General features: G+C 35.9%; 1 protein-coding gene across 2 annotated transcripts in view; it reads right to left on the bottom strand.

The window, feature by feature from the left end:
* Positions 1–9,866: 9,866 nt before the first annotated feature.
* Positions 9,867–20,722, bottom strand: part of TNKS (tankyrase) — a 104,185-nt gene continuing 93,329 nt past the window's right edge. For both annotated transcript variants that reach the window (XM_053462743.1, XM_053462752.1), the window contains exons 21-27: positions 18,406–18,526; positions 17,210–17,307; positions 14,882–14,956; positions 14,439–14,544; positions 13,857–14,043; positions 12,543–12,699; positions 9,867–10,662 (exon numbers count right to left, since the gene is read on the bottom strand). In XM_053462743.1, the coding sequence (XP_053318718.1) occupies positions 10,576–10,662; positions 12,543–12,699; positions 13,857–14,043; positions 14,439–14,544; positions 14,882–14,956; positions 17,210–17,307; positions 18,406–18,526 (831 nt within the window). In that variant the 3' untranslated portion in view covers positions 9,867–10,575. The remainder of the gene's footprint in view (positions 10,663–12,542; positions 12,700–13,856; positions 14,044–14,438; positions 14,545–14,881; positions 14,957–17,209; positions 17,308–18,405; positions 18,527–20,722) is intronic.

Here is a 20,722-nt window from a genome sequence, read left to right as displayed (position 1 = left end):
AGGGGCTAATTGAGACACAAAAATTCAATGCCTGCACCAATGCCTCAAAGTTAATGCAGATGGTCTCCGACATGTATTTCAACCCTAAAACCAAAAGGAAGCTGGAGTGCTCCTTTAAGTTACATGTGACCTACCAAACTCTTATTACACGAAAATGTCCCACTGGAAAAGTTCTGTATACTGTGCTACAACAAAGGACTATAGTGTTACTTTAGACAATAAAAAGCAGTATGACCTAGCTCAATTATGATAATTTAAGCAATAAAACATCCCTTACCACATGCGAGAGACCAGCTACTTACACATTTGAAAGGTGTATGCATTGTTTTTGAGCATGACTGGCAAGGCTAGTCCGTCCACATGGCTGAATGAGGTAACTGCCAAGTGCAGCATGCAGCATGGGTAGCTGTTTCCGGCCAAGCCATGGCAAGTGCAGGGGGTTTTGGTAAAGAGGTTAGCTGCATCCCAAAAATCACAGTCAATAGGCACCAAGAGCCGATAAGTATGAGCTAAACCTCTGGTTCATTTGCTCCGCTTGTAACCCATTCAAAGCACTCTTTGTTATGCAGGGCACATGCTTCATGTCCCCAGGCCTCAAAATCCATCTACTCATGAAAGGATATTTGAAAGCATGACACAAAGCAAGTAATATATTTTTTTTTTCCGTGTCTATATATGCACTCATTAAATGTTTTACTAGAAGAAACTTCACTGGAACACGATGAACATGTGAAGAATAGTCTTTATAACTGGAAGTGTGAGGTCCGAAAATCAATGCAATAGTGTGTTTGTATATTTTATTGTAAATACCCTGTTATAAGTGATTATTTTTATTTCCTTTATCCTGTAAACAGGGCAGCTGTATGAAGTGTGTATATAGTTTTGTTTTCTGATATTTAAAGTTTTTAATTTATTGCCTGAAAGACAATTTGAAGAAAAATAAAGTGAAAAATATTCAGAATAAAAAAACAGTGTGGTGGTATGATATGTACATAAAAAATCTAATCGAAAATTTCATATGCACATTTTTACATTTGTTATTCAGATATTTTGGCAGAAAAAAAAATTGGAAAAATAGGTTTATATCCATTGAATGGATATAAACCTATTTTTCCAATTTTTTTTTTCTGCCAAAATATCTAAATTTAGGTTCTACCAGTGATGGCTCTCATTCCCACCCAAAGGACGAGTGGACAGTGACTTCAATGCTCTCTAGAATGTGGCCTAAATTAAACAGTCTTATAGATTAGCATCTCCCCAACTAAGCAAGACCAGTTTTCTTTTTCCACATAGCAATAGACCATGGTACATGTACTTTCCTTGTGAAGAAGCTGCACCATCCCAACCCGTACAGACGGGAGCATGTGTTGCGCCAACGATTGGGTACTTGAAGCAAAGAAAAAGCAACAGGAAAGAGCTCTCATTAATGTCAATGGGAATGAATCTGCACGTGTCTCAGAAATTAACCGAAAATAAGAATCGCTTGGCGCATCTAGTCTGCCCGTTTATTCCAAATGAAGGATGTAAATTTCTAATTAGTAATGGATTTATGTTTAAGAATAGTGGGGAGCTTGTGGCCGGCTACATTATTATTTTAAGATTCTTCGGCTCTCCAGGATGCACTATGATCTATAAATATACAGGACATTTCAGCGAAGGTTTGTGGGCTTTTGCATGAGTGGGCTAAGTCCTTCCCCTTATATTAATGTAAGGTAAGTTTGCGTTTGTACAATTAGTTACTCAAAAAAAAAAAAAAAAAAAAAGGAACATAGACTCTTGCCTACTGGGGGCTCTGACCCTAATCAGGATTTAGAGTCAGAATCTCCTTATGCCTAAAACAAGACTATCTCACGCCTGTTTAAATTCTCTCGTTGTCTTAGCTTCTACCATTTATGCTCGTAGGCTGTTCCACTTATCCACCACCCTCTCGCTTAAGTACTTAAATAAAAAATAAATCAATTTTCCATCACATGGAATCTACTAGACCCAGGTGTGACAGTAGGCTCCTCCAAGTTTCTTGTAGGATTAACCACAAATGGATGCTTTTATTTGTTTGGCAAGAGCCAGTATGACCTAGTGTTTTAAACCTCCCATTCAACTGTCTGTTTAAACCACTGCACATTACTAAGCCGGATCTGACAGATGTGCAATTATGTAAAATGAGTAAGAGGTTCAGGGCTTTTTCATAACTCAGATCAAGCTACTGAAAATATCTGGCTTTAGGGAAAAATAAAAGCTTTTAAATATTATATTGCTGCAAAGTGTAAGCACAGTCCCGATTTTCAGGCAATGCCCTGCTGAGCTGTTCGGCTGCCCCACGTTTGAGGGAAGTGAGGATCAGTTGCCGATGAGGGAGAACGCAAGGTCCCTCTCCGACAAGCCCCCAAGCTGTGAAATCAATGTGTAATTTCAGGGCACAAGCCTCAATTGCAGCTCTCGTGTGGCATCCTCACAATGGGCTGAAGCTGGTTACCAGAATATGTTTTCATATGATTACACTCTTCTTAAGTGCTTCACAAGGTGGTGCCAGGTCATGCAGCTATTTTCATGTTTAATGCAGAAAAATAAAGTCGAATTTGTCATGAATGCAGGGACCACACGTCCGTATGCTACATGCTCAGTGTAACACACATTCTAATCAATCCTGCATGTGCAAGAAGTATACATACAAATCCTTTTCTGGTATCTGTAGTTGTAGCTGGAAGCTTTAAATGAGACATAAGTCTCATTTACTAATTGTAGCCAAGAAATGCATGTTCCAATTTGCAGGCAATAGAATGGATTATCCATATCAGTGCTAAATGATTCCAATGTGCATTGAAAATTAACCCCTTAAGGACCGGGCTCATTTTTCGTTTTGTACCCTGTGGGACCGAGGCTGTTTTGACACTTTTGTGGTGCTTGTGTTCAGCTGTAACTTTCTCCTCACCCATCTAGTGTACCCACATAAGTTATATATTGTTTTTTTCAGGACAAGATGGGCTTTCTTCAGATACCATTATTTTGATCGTATCATTTTTATCTTAAAAACATGGTGAAAAATTGAAAAAAAACACATTTTATGACTTTTATTTGAAAAATCTTTTACTCACCTAAAAAAGCAAGTAAAAAAACTAGCTAAATAGATTCTACTACTTGTCCTGAGTTTAGAAATACCCACTGTTTTTATGTTTTTTTGCTGTTTTTTGTAAGTTATAGGGCAATAAGTACAAGCAGCATTTTATGATTTCCAAATCTTTTTTTACAAATCTGGTCAGTCTGTCTCCATCTCCTCTTTGGAATATCTTTGAAGCCGGTTAACTCAATTTAACCCATTCAAACCATATATTTTTGAAAACTAGACACCCCAGGGTATTCCAAATGCTGTTATTTTAACCCTTTCCATGCACCAATTATAGAACTACACTTTGTCAAACTTTGTAATAGTAATTTTTTTTATTTTTTTTTTTCACACAAATTGTACTTTAGTTATAGATATACAGGTTCTGGTATATGTCACTGTCAAACAACACCCCAATATGTGTTCAGGAACATCTCCTGAGTGCATGTGATGCAGATACATCTCCGACATGCATGGGTTTGTCGGGTTGTTTGAGATTTAAAATGCCACATTTGGGAAGTGCGCTTTTTTTTCTCCATTTTGGTCAGTCTGTACCTATGCCCTATCTTTGAGCTCGGCCACTCCAATTTACCCCATCAGCCATTTTTTTAATATTAGACACCCCTTGGGTATTTGAAGTGCTTTTATTTTAACTCTTTGTTGAGATTTTTGAGAAAATTTTAGCACTTGCTTAAAATAATAAACTTTATTTTTTTATTTTATTTTTTTAATACTTTTTTTATATTTTTTTACACATTTTGCTGGTACTGGATGGTTCATCTAGTGACATCACTGCATAATTATTTTTAAATGTTAGCACATTTTTTTTTTTTTTTTTTTTTTAATATTTTACTAATCACATAGTGATTAGAAAGCTGGGTTCCATTGACTTGCTTGGTTGAATGCAGTACCTGTATTCAACCTGCAAGTGGAGCCAGAGTTCTATAGAGGGTCTGGAGAGGGTCTAAGCTTATTTAATTTTTTGACGGTTCAGGACCGTCAAAGGTCATTTAGTGACCTTCTTGTCATGACGATCCTGAACCGGCAAAGGTCGCGAAGGGGTTAAAGGTACTGGTTTGGAGACTTAACAGTTCATTAAACAGCTCCAGAAACTCCAAACAACCCTGACTGAATGACTGAACAGTAGTTAAATGAAATGATCCCCCCATTGTACAGCACCACTGAATATGATGTTGCTATATAAAACAATAAATAACAACACTGTTTTGGATTTGGTAAACATACAAATTGTCTCATCCCTTACAAAAAATTACTGCAGTTTTTCTGAAGTAATACTGCAGTTTTTTGGACATGAAAAACTGCAATACTGCACTTTTACTGCAGTATTACTGCACATTTACTGCAGTTTTACTGCATTTGTACTTCACTGTACTGCAGTTTTACTGCACATTTACTGCACTTTTTTTTTATATTGCAAACCTACAGTTGTGATTCAATGTACTGCAGCTTTATTGCATTTGTACTTCCACACAAAACTAACTGCAGTACAACTGCAGTATAGTGAAGTACAAATGCAGTAAAACTGCAGTAAATGTGCAGTAATACTGCAGTAAAAGTGCAGTATTGCAGTTTTTTCATGTCCAAAAAACTGCAGTATTACTTCAGAAAAACTGCAGTAATTTTTTCGTAAGGGATATAGGTAATTCTTAACTTATTTAAATTATAGACGTTTGCTTATGTTGTGATTACACAACACAAAGTAGTGCTTTGAGCCAAAACATGTAAACAGTATAAAAGGTATGTTACAGTATAAAGGAAGTTTATATTAACTGTTCCTCAAGCCCAGTTTTTTTTTTCTGTTGTAACCACAGCATAATTTTGGCCTACAAGAAAGCTTGGTATTGTATGATTCAACAAACCTTCATGGAAATAAAAGTCGGAAACCTTAATCCTCTGACAGCAGATACATTCAGAAATCTATCTATCCTGATCACATCCATAGTGTCTGCAGCATTGTGTAACAGTGACATCCAGAGGCCTGTACGGCTAGCAACACGGCTTCTACTGTCATTCTAAGCGCAATTTCAGCAAACTGAAATACCGGTTTCAGTTACATTTTAATTCGAAAAGAAAAATATGGTAAATATGCCTTACTGTAGCATGATTGTATGTATAGACAATAGCAAACAAACAGGGGCCACTGACATTAGTTTTCCTCTGTAACCTAGAAGTGCTCCAATATTTTCTGGAGCTTGGCTTACTCAGCCACTATATTGTGATCCTCAAACCAGAAGCTCTCCAAACCCACTCAGCAGTGTTCAGGCAATGTCACGAAGAAAGAGTCATGTCAAGAGAAAGAGTAAAGTGAGCATCTGAGGACAATACAAACCACTCTCTGATGAACAAGAAAGGAATTTTAAGATATAATTTTTCCCCTTCATGCTTAAATGTTGGTTTTCTTGCCTTTTGGATCAATAGCATGGTTGAATTTGATAGACTTGTGTCTTTTTTCAACCTAAATTACTATGTTTCTGTGTTCGAATAGTCAGATTGGGAAAGATAATGCTTCCGGATGTAAATGGCCCAGTTCTGAAAAATAAAAGCTCTGAATGAAAATGTTAAAGATAAGGCTTCACAGCAGACCAAACAAAGCAAGATTTCCATCCCATTCACCCAACCAAAACATAAAAGAAAATCTAATAGTTGTGACAAGGTTAGGTCATGGATGGAGCACAGTGATTTTGCATTTTGCTCCACATTAAAGGTAAATCTAGTTATTGATAAAGTTCACTCTACAACAAGTCTGCACAATTCCAGTCTTCTAAAGGTACAAACAGACAAGTAAATCAGTTGTATACTTGCTTAGAAACAAGTAGTGTAATGCTTTGTTTTTGTATTGAGATGCCTGTGGACAATCTGAGTCATCCTAAAGTTTTGTCCTGTTCCAGCTCTTGACCCAAGGTCTTATAGCAAGGCACCTGAGGCGGATCCTGTATGTAGCCCCCCCCCACCACGGAAAGAAATTAATGTTGGCAAGAATAAAAAAAAAAATAGAAATCTGAAAAAATAAATAAGATTAAATATGTTTAAATAAATAACATTGACTGGACAAATATGGTACAGCATAACTCCCACCACTATATACCAGTGCAGGGAACTCTGATCTCTGACAGTTGGGGAAGGTCTGCGCGATGGACGCAGACAACCCCCGCTGCTAGCCACGCCTCCTTCCGGCTGCAGCGTAAGTGCGTGGGATCTACACGCTGCCCCGCCTACATGACAGGGAAGTCAGAAGCACCGGTAAGTTGGGGGGGGGGCAGGGGAGTGTTAAATGGGGGGCATAAGGCATTTCTGGAGGCAGAGTGCTCTGTAAAATGCCTTTTAACCCCCTTAATGCCACTCTGCCTCCACAAATGCCCTTTTAACCCTCTATATGCCACTCTGCCTCCTGAATGCCTTAAACCTCCCTATATGCCACTCTTCCCCATAATATGCCTTTTAACCCTCTAAATGCCAGAGTGGCATATAGGGGTATAATGCATTTCTGGAGGCAGAGTGGCACATAGGGGGTCAAAAGGCATATCATGGGGCACAGTGGCATATAGGGTTAAAAGGCATATCATGGGGGCACAGTGGCATATAGGGTTAAAAGGCATATCATGGGGCACAGTGGCATTTAGAGGGTTAAAAGGCATATCACGGGGCACAGTGGCATATAGGGGGTATAAGGCATTTCTGGGGCAGATGTGCATAACTGGGGGGGCAGGTTGGAAAATAGAAGGAAATAAAACCAAAATATTTTTCTCAATCATAGCTTTTATTAAAAAAAAAAATAGTTTACATGAATTAACATTTACTGGTAAAACTTTTTTCCTATAGGGTCATCTTATATTCAGGCTTTTTCTTTTTTTCCTAAATTAATATTCAGATTTGGGGGGTCGTCTTATAATCAGGGTCATCTTGTAATCGAGCAAATACGGTACCTAAATAATTTTTTGGGGTTGGTTTTGCTCTCTTTGGCTATCCCTCTCTCATTTTATAGTTTAGCCCATCTAATCACCATTTTGCATGCATTATTGGCTTCCTTATATCTTATATAGGATGCCTCTGATTTGTCCGATTTAAATGCTTTAAAAACCTTTTTCTTATTTTTAATTTATTGGTTTACTTCCCCCACTGAGCCACATTGGTTTCAATCTGTTTCTTTTATATTTATTACCCAATGGTACATATTGAGAAGTGCACCTTTTCTAATATTTGTTTGAAGATACTCCATTTTCCTCAGTGTTTTTTATCACTAAAGAGTTTATGCCAGTCAGTATGTTGTAAAGCTGCCCTTATTTTATTGAAATTTGCCTTTTTAAAATTATATGTTTTAGTATTCTCCATGTGCAATTTCTTTTTTGAGTTTATTTCAAAAGACACCTTATTGTGATCACTATTACCCAAGTGCTCCCCCACTTGAATGTTTGACAGTAGATCAACATTGTTTGTTTATAACAAGATCCAGACAAGAATCCTTCTAGTTGGTGCTTGTACCAGTTGTGACATGAAGGTGTCATTTAACAGGTTCAAAAGCCTGAATCCCCTTGCAGAACTACTAGTCCCTCTGTCCCAATTTATGTCCGGGTAATTTCCTTTTTTTTTTGCCCCAAGCTGATATCTACCCATAAAGCTTCCACATTTTCCTTGTCACATTTAAGTTGTTTAATATTAGACTTTAGCTCGTTGTTAACATACAAGCATACTCCATCTCCCTTCCTGCTTTTTCTGTCCTTCCTAAATAACGTGTAACCATTTAAGTTAACTGCCCAGTCATGTGTCTCATCTCACCATGTTTCCGTTATGCCTAATATGTCATATTACTTACTGTATGCTATTGCCTCTAGTTCCCTCATTTTGTGATTTAGGCTCCTTGCATTAGAAAGCATACATTTAATATCATGACTCTCTTGAATTTTTATTATTACATACCTCCTCTGTTCTGATCTTGCCTCGCCCCCATCTCTGCCCCCTTTGTTCTGATGTAAAGCCCCTCTCCTTTCTGTGCTATCTACCTTTTCTAGAACCTTTTATTCTTAATGTTTCTTAAAAAAACTAATTAGAAGATAAGAAATGCAGAAGCGATTTCAACCTAATTCCCCTTTCTGACGAACTCTCTTACTCAAGCTTCAAATCTTCTTATTGATTGTCTATCCAGAACTTCCAGGTTTTGAGGAAGTCCTGCATCACAGCTCTAGAGAGAGATAAACGATAAAATAGATTATAGACACTCTTCAGGGTCTGAGCCTGCTAAACTATATAAACTATAGACATGGTATCCTCCAGGTGGGGATGTGGTAGCCACATGAAAGTTCTCATTTAAAAAAAAAACTTGCTGCTTACCCTTGATAGAGGCTTACTTTTGCCAAGAATACTGCATCACGTGTGTTGCCAAATTAAATACCTACAAAACATGTAGCCATAAGCATGTTTATTTTCCAAGCATTATTAATCCATATAGCCACATTGTGTGTAAAATCACATTTTTTATTTTTTTAGACCAGAGAACCATTTGGTCCTTTTAAGTATGTGTGTGAAGATATCTATAGCTGGAGACTTCAATAGAGGATACCAAACAAGAAATCAATAGGCCCCATTAATTAGCTAGATTAAAATTTACATTAAATGTACATAAGATTTACGAGTAACAAATTATAGTAAAGTCTCAAGAAAATGGAAGGCTATTGCTAATCATGTTGACTGCGCCAAATAATGTAAACCGTCTAACCCACAATCACCTTTACAACTGGTTGTCATATTGATTATATGAAAGGTGTCTTAACTAAGCCCCTCTCGCAAACTTTTACTTGCAAAGATTCAACGTAATACAATCTTCCATGAAACTACCAAATAAGTGTTCACATAACCAGCTGTTGTAACTCCCCAAGATGCAACCTTTTTATAATGAACGCCAATAAGAAGTTTATAAAAAAAAAAATCAGTTTATTGGAAAAAAAAACATGGATTATATTGTTTTTTCCTCAACAAAATGATACCTCTTCATTATATAAAGATCTAACAAACACTGAGATACAGTGACATTTGATACCATGAAACAAGAAACAGTTTAGTAATGCCAATTCTTAGAGTTTTATAATATTATGTAACACACAGTTTTTCAGCTTAATATTCGTTCAGGTGTTTCTTCTTCTTAATTAGTGTAAAAGTAGAGATCTTCTACATCTACAGTAACATAAACCAAGACAAAGCAGAGGCAAGAGAATGAACTGCTATGTTACTGGAAATAATGCTCAAGCTTTGACCTGAAGGGACATTTATCTGTGAAAATGAACTCTAATAGGATAAATCATGCATCCAAGAGTGGATCATCAGCTTTAGTAGTATAAAACAACGATGTTTTATGGCACGATTTCTTAATGGGAAATCTTTCAAATTGATAAAAAAAAAAAAAAGAAACGAAATGTACTTTTCTACAAAACTACAACAAAATTGAAAGGCAAAAGCACAACAGTTTTCATGATGGTGTTAAGCTTTAAACAAAGCTACAAGGGTGATAAGGTTGTAAAGTTGATCAAGAGTACAGTTCATCTAAAGGTGCCTGAAAAACCTATTCACTAGCAAAACAAGTCACATATTTATAGATAAGCATAAACACTTTCCAGATTTTTTTCCTAGGAAAGTTAAAATCTTATTCAGTTTTTTTCATGCTAGAGTTTGGGAAAACTGGTTTAATGCAGACATTTCCCCTAAAATGTCATCAGTTTGGTGTCAGTTTATGTCAAACTGCCAGAATTTTGGAGAATTTTTTATGTTACACGGAGACCATTTTTATTTCCTGCCACACTAACTAGATCTAGGATGGTTTTGGAAGATTGGTCCACTTTAATGAAAATAACTTTTTACAATTCTAAACATTTATTTTATGTTCCTTCTTCATTGACAATATATCGAGTTGTACAAGTGCAAAGAGAAAGAAGACAACACATATTAAAGGCTCTTACTTGTTCCATGGTAAACAGAAGTAAATATTGCATTGCTTATTGACTCTGCCATCTTTGTGCAAAAATGGAAAAAAAATATTTTTGTTACGTTCTGGCTCATTACTGGAATACAGATACGCATATATATGCATTACATCAAATAAATAGTTGATTACGTGGTGACTTCGGGCTTTCACATTAACGTTACACACACATGTATAGAACATCTAAATGAACCATGGTGGTAATGCTGATGTTGCAATATTGTAGTGTTGATAAAATGTTATTCAAGGTTTGTTTTTCAGATGAAAATGAGCCTGAGAAAACACTTTTAAAAGGCAGCCCCTTGTAAACATTAGCAAATGGGTATATTTTCACGCAGAATAAAACCATCAATATAACACTTAAAAAATACAGCTTATTCCAGGACGCCCGGGCTTTCCTTAGGGAAAAACATTCCCATAGACACAGTCACGTAACTGTCCAGCTCTAGTTGGAAAACGCAGTATGTCCACTACATTGGGCTTGTGACTAGGTCTTCTGCTCTGCTGTCGTTGTGGCCTGCAACGGAGCTTCTGGCTTCATTATCTGGTATGTAATAAGATATTCGGGGTACGCCTGAAAGCAAAAGAAGTCTTATGTAATGTGATAGAACCAGCAAAACTGACATTTTAGGTTACAACAGTTGTTTATTACAATGTACTTAGATAATACTTGGTCACAATGAAAAGAATTAATGCTAAAAAAAAAAACAATGTCACTCTCATGGAATAGACCTCATTTCGTAAAAACACTGCTATGCCCTTCGACTAAGTAAAACATTCATTAAAAAATTCTGATCCCTGCATCAACGGCCTTCAGAGCAGAGTCTATTTCTGAAAATATCTGAATGAAAATCCATTGATGATAACGTATGGAATTACATTTGAGTGGACTGGGGATATGAAATACTCTGAGTTTTCACAACAGTGCTCCTCTACGTTTGAATTATTACAGGTCTATTAATTAAATTTAATTCAGCTTTTGGTGCTGAAAGTGTAGAAATCTGAAATAACCATGGACGCCAGTAAGTGCATATTTTTTTAATGTCATTAAAAAACAAAGCAAAACAAAAAAAAAACATGCATGGGGACTTGCTGTGATGAGACGCTGATTTGCTATATGCCCTATTTCAAAATTGTGACTACAGATAGCAAGTCATCAGTTGTTCCTATAGAATACAGTTCATTACACCATGGACTATGCAATGGCAGTGTGCTGTATGTAATAGTGAGATTAAACATTGTAGTCATATTTTTTAACATTGTAAGACTAGTTCATTTTGCAGTATACAAAAACAAAACAATGTTCTTTTTGTGCATATAACATTATCTACACAGTAGCTGTGGGATTATGATTATTGATTTCATATTTCGTCTTAACTGAGCTACACTTCTTATATCTATTAATCGGGAACTTGTATTCTGATGATAACATATTCAGGGAGATATAGGTCACATTTAGGCTAGGTTTCCACTTGGGTTTTTGTCTTGCGTTTTTTTCTCGATGAAAAACGCCAGGAAAACTGCCACTGCATTTACCTGCGTTTTGGCGTTTTTTCTGGAGTTTTTTCTGGCGTTTTAGCCTTTCTGTGGAAATTGCTTTTTTTGACCTTAGGCAGTTTTTGCAGCCTTTACAAGTTAGAAGTTTCACCCAGCTAAAAGGGATTCGGATAAATGGCAAGTATCTACCCTCTCCTGATGTCCTTTACTTGGTAGAGTTCTGCTTAAACACCCCGGCGGACCCTTTTGTCTCTTTTCTGTGGTTTGTAAGGCATGCTTTATTCCGAATGTCTGCTCCTCTAGGAAGATTGGCCCCAAATGATGGTGCAAATTGTTTGCTGTTGCTTTTGGGACGCAGGATCCAGTAGATGCGTCGGGTATGTTTGTTTGTAATGGCATGTTTAGTCCCAATGGTGTAAAATTCAATATGAACTTTGTTTTGTGTGAAACTGTTTGTTTCCAGCCTATTTCTTGTAAGACACACAGATACTGGGTCCATCCTCTGCATTGTAACTGTGGAAAAAAACACCATAAAAAACGCCAAGGCAAAAAACCCACATGGCTTTTTCATGGCGTTTTTTCTCTCCCATAGACTTCTATTGGAGAAAAACGCCAAGATTTCCTTGCAAAAAACACCAGAGTGTCAACATGCTGCGATTTTGAAAAACTGCCACAGAGCCCAAAAAAGCAAAAAAACGCCAAAGAGGACTGAAAAAACGCCAAACAAAAAAACGCCAAGTGGATATGGCATTGTGCGATTTCCTATTGAAGAACAGCTAACATCTGGCTGCAGCGTTTTTTCACAAAAAAAACGCCATGTGGCTGAATTGGCGTTTTTATGGGCGTTTTTAGCAAAAAAAAAAAAAACAAGTGGAAACCTAGCCTTATAGAGATATATATCTATATCTATCTATCTATAGATATATAGATATCTATATATGTTTAGATTGTACATACCTGTTCTCCTCTGTAAATGACATACTCTGCATAGGCCAGTCCATTAACACTAGGTCTGCCAATCACAGAGTGATGTCCAGGAGGGGCATGTGCCATTTTCATTGTACTGAACTGCAAGAAGGATTTGCCAAGCGTGACTCTGCAGAACAGCATTTGCCTGGTAAAAAGAACAGGAAAAACATTATACATGGAATATATTATGCATGTATGTACAAATTAGGGATATACAAATGGAGAAAATTATACCTTGCATTTACCTGGATTATTGCATTCTTAAATATTTTAAGACTTTAGGACAGCTTTAACACAGGTAACATAGTATAATGAATACAATACAAACTAGAATATGTTTATATTAACATTAATGTATGTATATATATATATATATATATATATATATATAAAACTCAAATATATTAATATGTAACAAAGACATTGGAACACTATTAAACGTCAACTCAATTTTAATGTCACTGCATGACAGTATGACTTTTTATTTGCAGGGAAAAATAAAATGAAAAATACCCCTCTTCTCCAATAACGCACGTAAGGTTTTTCTACCCAGGTTTAAAATGCATTTTGTAAGTCACGGCCTACAAATGAGTTTGAGGAGTAACCAAGGTCACCAATAAATTAGACGTGGAGGATAGGATGTAGGGTATAAGGTTCCAAGCAGAAAAGTGCTATAAATCTTAAACCTTACATCTAAAGCGGTGTTCCGTCTGCATAATAAGAAGGGTGTGACTTGTGTATTATTTGCTATTCTCATTGTTCTAAGCTGGAAATACCATAGTTTTTTATGAAATAGTCGTACAGCCATTTATCAACCTTTTTTTTTTTTATTAGTGTTTTTAAAGTAAATAGCAAGACTGCTTTTAACTTGTATTCTAAAAAAAAAACAGGGCCTTACCATGGACATCTCCCTTACACACAATAAGCGTCTAACACCCATCCGCCAAGGATACTTTAAAATCTCCACGGACATTCTGTGCGCACGCACACAATATATCCACAGAAACACAGCCTTTGGCCTATTTCTCAAAGCTTATTTGATCCTTGGGTCTTATAGGATAGGCATAAGACTATCCTTAATATGCCTGTTTAAATTAATTCACTGTATTAACTCCCACTTTTGTTGAAGGCTGATCTACAGCAGATGTTCTGTAACCAACTATTCAGGTTATATATTTATTTCACTGACTTTGGGCAGTTAATCCCATTAGTTTCCCTAACAGCACCTCTTCATACAGGGTAATAACATTTTCAGGCATTACACATAAAGCATTGCAAAGTGTGCAAACTAAAAACACAAACCTGTGGCATATATAACATGATCTGTCTTTGTGGGTTGGACAGCCAGTTCCTCCTCCTATACCGTAAACATATTGGTTGCTCTTTGAAGAGTTTTCTGCAAAGTATATGCCAGCTCCAAACATGCCCCCAATATATGCGTGTCTCTCATCAAAGCCTTTGTGTATTATAGCATTGATGAAGGGAGAACCTGATTAAAAAATAAATAAAAAAAAAGAATGGAGTGACACAGTAAGTAAGTAGAATAAATCTATATATAGGTTGTTGATATGTCATTATACATAGGTACATGAAGTAAATATTGCAGGTCAGAGATTTGCAGAATTTGTCCAGCCCTGTAAATGAAAATAAGACTGTCCTACTGTGGACTTCACAGACCAGCAATTAGCGTATCAGTGTACAAAATGCAGCAGAATGGAACTATAGGGAAACATTACAGACTGCAGACATTTTGCATGTGCTTTTTTGTCAAATGTCCCATGTATTCATAAAATTACAATCATGTTGTCATTGTTTTATGTTTATTAGCCAACGACATTGACAGACTAAGACAGATGGATAGACAGACAGAAGTAATCCAGTTACCGTGGAATAACATCCGCTCGTTGTGATGGTTATGGTTTTCTTCAGAGACTTCTTTTTGCCGGTGACAGAACCTCTCCCTGAGTTTTTTGTTAACTACCTTTTGAATCTGTGTCGAAAGAGGATGATAAAAACAAAATTAGACCAAGCTTTGATGTGTGCGAATATGCTTTGGAAAGATTATCCAAGGTTACTATTCAATCAGTCTCGTAACAGAATATATCTATGATTTGAATGTGTAAGTTTCATTATCACCTCTTGTATTGCAAGAGGAACACAGTGCAGAATTAAAAATTATAGAGGTCAGTTTTCTGCTCCACTGACTATATACAGAACAGGAAAAATGATATTGCGCTACACATTTAAAATATTTACATAGAAGTGTAAATTACAGGCATTACAGCAACATTGTTAAAGCGGAGTTTTCAGAAGTCTTCCATCCTTACCCTGATAACATTATATCGGTTGAAAACTCCTCCAGCATTGCCACCGTCTCGATGCTCACGGATAGAATTCTGCATCTTTATTTCCGGAGAGAAGAAAAAAAAAATTGTGTGTTTCAATTAATAAAATAGAATTCTTGGTCCTAAGCAACTTCAAACTATTACATACTATATGTACCACATTTTGCTTTCAGGAATTATTTTTGTTGTTGCAATGCGAGATCATGCAAAAGAAGACAAAAGTGCTTGCTAAACATTAAAGTGTAATAAATAGTAAGCTCTGCTTTTTGGAATCAAAGGGAAAAAATACAATGTACAGTTAAGGCAAGTCAACTCTGAGACGCAGTTTTGCATGTCTTCCACCGGAATTCACTAAGGTTCAAACAGCATGATCAACAAAACCATTCTTATAATTATGAGCAAAACATTTAAAGCGACAATATCTCTTCATACCTTTTTCCTATTGCGTGTACACTTTACGACAACAAAAACACTAAATATTCTATGCTTTTACAAATTCATTCATGCAAATAAAACACTGAAATTGATGTACCGCTTGGTAAGTCATATGGAACAAAAGTTATCAAGTCCACTACGAAAGTTCAGCCTACACAATATTAGTATAATTGGGATACACTTAAAAAATGAATAATTCTGTATTAGCCCAACAGAAAGTGGAATCGTTGGTCAAAGACGATACCTTTTATTGGCAAAAACAGAAAGTTACATAAGCTTTTGGGGACCAGAGGTCTATTCTTCAAAAGGAAAGTATATACTTATGGATACACATGCAATCTGAGTGCTTTGTTACAGCTACCATAAAATACACTAGGTTCAATTATGAACTTTTCCCGCCAAAAGCCAGGTATTCTAGCATACAGGAAAACAAAAGTAACCTATTTGAAAAAATACTATTTATTGGAGAAAACGTTCCCTAAAATGCGACTAAATAGAATGTGGTCTTTTTCTTCCCTCTTAAAGGTTTATTTTTTATCCCGAAAAACTAGAACAATGATTCAGTAGTGAGCTCAGTTAACATTCTGTTTGGAAGCATTTTTTGCCTACCATATCATATAGGCACAGAAATGTGAAAAACATGACATGTGATATCACATTGTGTTCGCTGTGCAAATTAGCATTTTTTTTTTGTTTTAGCATTCCACCACATTTGATATGGGTTGTATTAAAGCCTAGAGCTCACACACTTTACATATTACAAAACAAGTAATTTAAATAAAAAAACAAAAATAAAAGCTGACATTTTGGGGCTAATCTGCTTAAGAGTTCACGTAATAAATGTTGGTTGACCAATAAATATTTATGTTATCAGTCCACTCAATGATACTTTATGGCTTTATACCAAGCACGTTTTGATTAGTTTTATTGGCTACTACACAGTATATTTCATTTACAGAGCACCAGAAGATTCCATATCACAAAATAAGGGAAAATGAAAATTAACTTTATACAGAACTGTTAAAACATTGAAAAAACGGCCCCGCTTGTGTGTAGCTTACAAACTATATTTATATAAACATCTCCTTTTATTAACACACACTTTGCTACATAACATTGATACATTCATGCCTAGCAAAGAGGGGCATGGGGATCTGTGGACGAAAGATGGGACACACTTTGGCCAACCCTATAGAGTTTATCAGTAAGGACATGATTGGTCCTGCATAATGAATACATAATGCACTGTGATTAATGTTTTCTTCTTACCACAACTCACTTGACTTGTCAGAAGCAAGGGAGAGAAGCAAGCTGCTAACGTAGGTACTTTTTCGGGGGCTTGATTGATTTTATTTAGGAATTGTATGCACTGAAAATGCCATAGTGGAGCCAAGTCCTTGAAGACTTGGCTTTTGGTAGGTTTAAGCCTTGAATACATTAGTGGTTCTCTAGCGAGGGGGATCATGAAGATCTGATCCTCTAGTGGTTTTACAAGGTAGGGGAGCCATTTCCCATCAACTGGGGAGCCAATGTCCCTCTATGGCCTTACAATGGAACGGATGCCCTTGCCATCTTCACTGCGGTTAAAGCACAACATCTAATGCTTTTTAACTTATATCACATGCGCGTCCCTCCCAAGTTTGAGTCACTGTGTTTATGGCTCAGTAGAAAATAAATGGTATTTAGGCATGCTATTTTTTAGTATTGGTATTTAGTTCATGCATATAAATGGTATTTAGTTCATGCATATGAAAGACAAAGCTATCTGAAGGAAAAAAAAACATGGTGGTGCACAATTACACATTACCTTTTATCCATTTGGCATGACTTTTTATATTTACAAATGAATAGTTTGAAAATAAATAACATTTTTACCTCTTCCTCTACAGACTGGTATTCCTTATCATCCGAAGCGAGGTCTACGAGCACAGTACCTTGACTAACGCAATGGAAAGTCAAATAAGGATTGGTGCCTGTAATGAAACAGAATCCAAAAGAAACTAAATCACACAAAATGCAATTGCCTCTGAGCTGTTGTGTGAGTGAAATGCAAGTATTGATGGGAAATGTCAACAAGATCAAGCAGTGACTGCAGCTATACCTGAATGCCTCCAAGCAATGCCGCCCTTGAACATTAATTCCACCATATGTTTGGAAGCAACAGATAACTGAAGATCAAGAACTCAAGGTTACTGAAGGAAGATTTTATTTTGTCAAAATGAATCATGGCCAGGCTGTTTTTCAGTGGTATTTATGTTAACATGCCACAGATATCAAACTGTGCTATAATAAACATTTATAAAATGGGAATTTTTTTGGCTAGTCCTATACACCTAATACAAGTGGACTTCACAGATCACCGGGTCTGAATGGCTCTAATCCCTACAATTTATTTTATATTATTATTGAAATTATTCACATAATGTCACATAATGTTATTTTATCTAAGGTATACAAATACCAGTCCTGTATGAAGGAATTAATAGTTTGAAGAGCTAAACTAAAACTTGAAGGAACATTTGGGTAGACACCTTTCTGAGAGACTCATAGTACAGACTAAGCAGCTAGTTTCACGAGCAATCTGGGAAGCTCACTAAAGATGAGTTGCTGGGGTTGGACGTTGCCTTTTGTTTTTCTATAATAAAAATAACCAATTACTGTAACAGCATTAAATGCTCTTTATTGGTATAGCAAAAACATCTTTAAGCAGTGAAGTTCTAGAGTAGCTGTGTTCCTTTTTAACACCATTTACGCAGAAGCTGCAGAGCAATCATACTGCACTAAATTAATATTCATTGACTTTTTTAATTAGCATCTCACGTAAGGACAAGGTTGCAGATAACTTGATTAATTCAAAGTATATTCTGCAGCGTTGTACAGCTAAACAGGGTTAACTGATACTTACAGTCTAAATATCTGCTTTCCTCTTTGGAGGACAAACTCTACATTTTATAGTTCCATTTTCTTCACATGTAATGTTTACACATGGAAATAATCATATTAACAAAAGTCATGCTATTTACTTGTCACAGGATTTGTGTGACAGGAGTTATCAATTTCGACGTTTTTACCTTGCTGACCTCCAAGTAGACGCTCAACTCCTTTGATCAACTTGTGACGGTGTCCATACGCATTAATGCCAATCTCCTTCAATTCTTCGTGACCCATGTCTGCCAACACATCTAACGTGATCTGGAGAGTGACAAAAAATAGAACACTTCTGTCAGAAGGTTCCTTTGTTGTTTGCTTCATAAGAACACATTCTTAGCCCCTTTAGTAGATGAATAGGAAAGTTATGCTGGGTTGAAGGATTTGAAAACTGCTTGCTTCTAATAATAGCTATAATCTGGGAAACTTGTTATTCATGCAATATGCATTAATTTACGCTACCCAAATACAATTTTTATTATGCTAAGAAAAACATCCTGCTGGTACTGGGATAAGAACAAATTACTCACGAATCTTAATGCGGTTTATATGAGGTTTTGTAATTAAAATGGATCTTTTATATGCAATTAGAAGTAATCTTGCATTTCTGTAAACTGCATCTAAAATTCTACAAAAAAGCTTCTCCATGGCAAACAAAAACTGGCAAACTTTATATTAGAGTTCAAAAAAAGGTGCCAAGTTTCCAATGCATCCTACAGGGAAACATCTGGACAAGGTAAAACTATGCCAGTTTTGCATTCTTTAAATATATATATTTATCAAAACATTTTACCCTTTCTTTACCAAGGGTGTTTTGTTCCCAAAAACCTGACATTAACATGATGAAGTTTTTCAGGGAAAAAACCTATACTTTATCTAATGTTTTTTTTTCCCATGAAAATGGTCCCCAACCCAGTTTCGTTAACCAAAATAACACAAAATATATTAAATGTAATTGTTCTGAATTTCAAAAATCCCAACATGCAAGTATTTTTTTAAAATGTTTTTCGGAAGTTACGGAGCATAAAATGGAAACTTTAAATCTTAATTGCACTTTTTCTTTGAGATTTTATATGTGTATGAGCGTAGCGCTCATACACATATAAAATCTCAAAGAAAAAGTGCTCTCTAAAATATTAGATAAAGCCTTTTCTAATTTCATTTTGATCATAATCACACCAGCATAGCTTTCTTTTTGGTCATATTAATATTATTCTGTCATAAATAAGAGATTAAAGATCAAACCAGGCATTTCATTTTGAAGGAGACACTAAACGGGGCATCAAAAATTCATGAAATAATATTCATATTTGACCAAGTTAAATATTTAAGATATATATATATCTTGACAGCTATTCTGTGATGCAGCAAAACAGCTTGCCTTGATTTTTTTTCACATTTTTCATTTTCAATTTGCCCGTTTAGAACATGAGAGAACTCCACCATTCATTAATTTACATAGATCTCAGTTGCAGGTAACCAATATTGTTAAATTAAAACAGTTTGAAAAATAGGACATTTCAGATTACAGTCCTATGACACTAATGCAGGAACAGGTGACCGCTGGTTAGCAAACAGCCAAGGACTGCGGACATACAAACTTTTCAAAGCACTCATCCTTAGTAGCATTTTTGGATTTTCAAGGACGTGGTTCAACAGCCAATATTCTAAAGGCAGGCTTGCCAAACATGAGCTAGAAATGAGTGTATATCCATTTCAAAACATCCCAAATTACTCATGCTTAGACAATTCATGCCTAGTCTTTTTATGTAAGATTTACAGAATATTGCTCATAAGCGTATTATAGCAAAACAGACATGTCACATGATCAGCTTGCAACCCGAAAGAAAAAGGTGGTTTTATTATACTATCGAGGTTGAACAGTTATTGAAAGATCACCTTTTCATTATAAAAAAAATGAAAACAATGTATATACAAAGACATCTTTACTTATTTACTAGAGGGGTATAATCAGTGATGTATTCTACCCTAGGCCCTTTCTTAAAGGTCTCATGAGTGCACCCTTTAATGAGGGCCCTGCTCAAACGAGCTATAATAAAGCAGAGTGGCAAAGTAGACTTCTCCACTGAAGGAAAGTTTCAAATAAGTACATCAAATATCCAAGCATAAAAAATATTTTATTGTAAATATCCTAAAAATTGCTTATATGTTGTGTAAAAAAATGTTAACACGGCATATAGAAAGATGTTTAAGTTCTGCTGATTAAAGTCATTGCAGTTTTGTTCTCTAGATGCTCTATAATGGTCTGAAAAGGGTGACTTGCACTGTATGATCAATTTGTAAGGAAATTGGAATGTGAAATCCAAGTCCATTAATATGAGATTGCTGCAATTCAGATAACATCAAAGTCACAAGCTCTTTCCCTGAGGAAAATGGATGTGGTATGATTATTGCACCTATGAGAGCCTGTTGATTATTACCTGTCTCGCAGCTTTGAGG

The sequence above is a fragment of the Spea bombifrons genome, chromosome 1 (genome assembly GCF_027358695.1).
Source record: "Spea bombifrons isolate aSpeBom1 chromosome 1, aSpeBom1.2.pri, whole genome shotgun sequence".
NCBI lineage: Eukaryota > Metazoa > Chordata > Amphibia > Anura > Pelobatidae > Spea > Spea bombifrons.
This window is presented reverse-complemented; position numbering and strand designations above follow the sequence as displayed.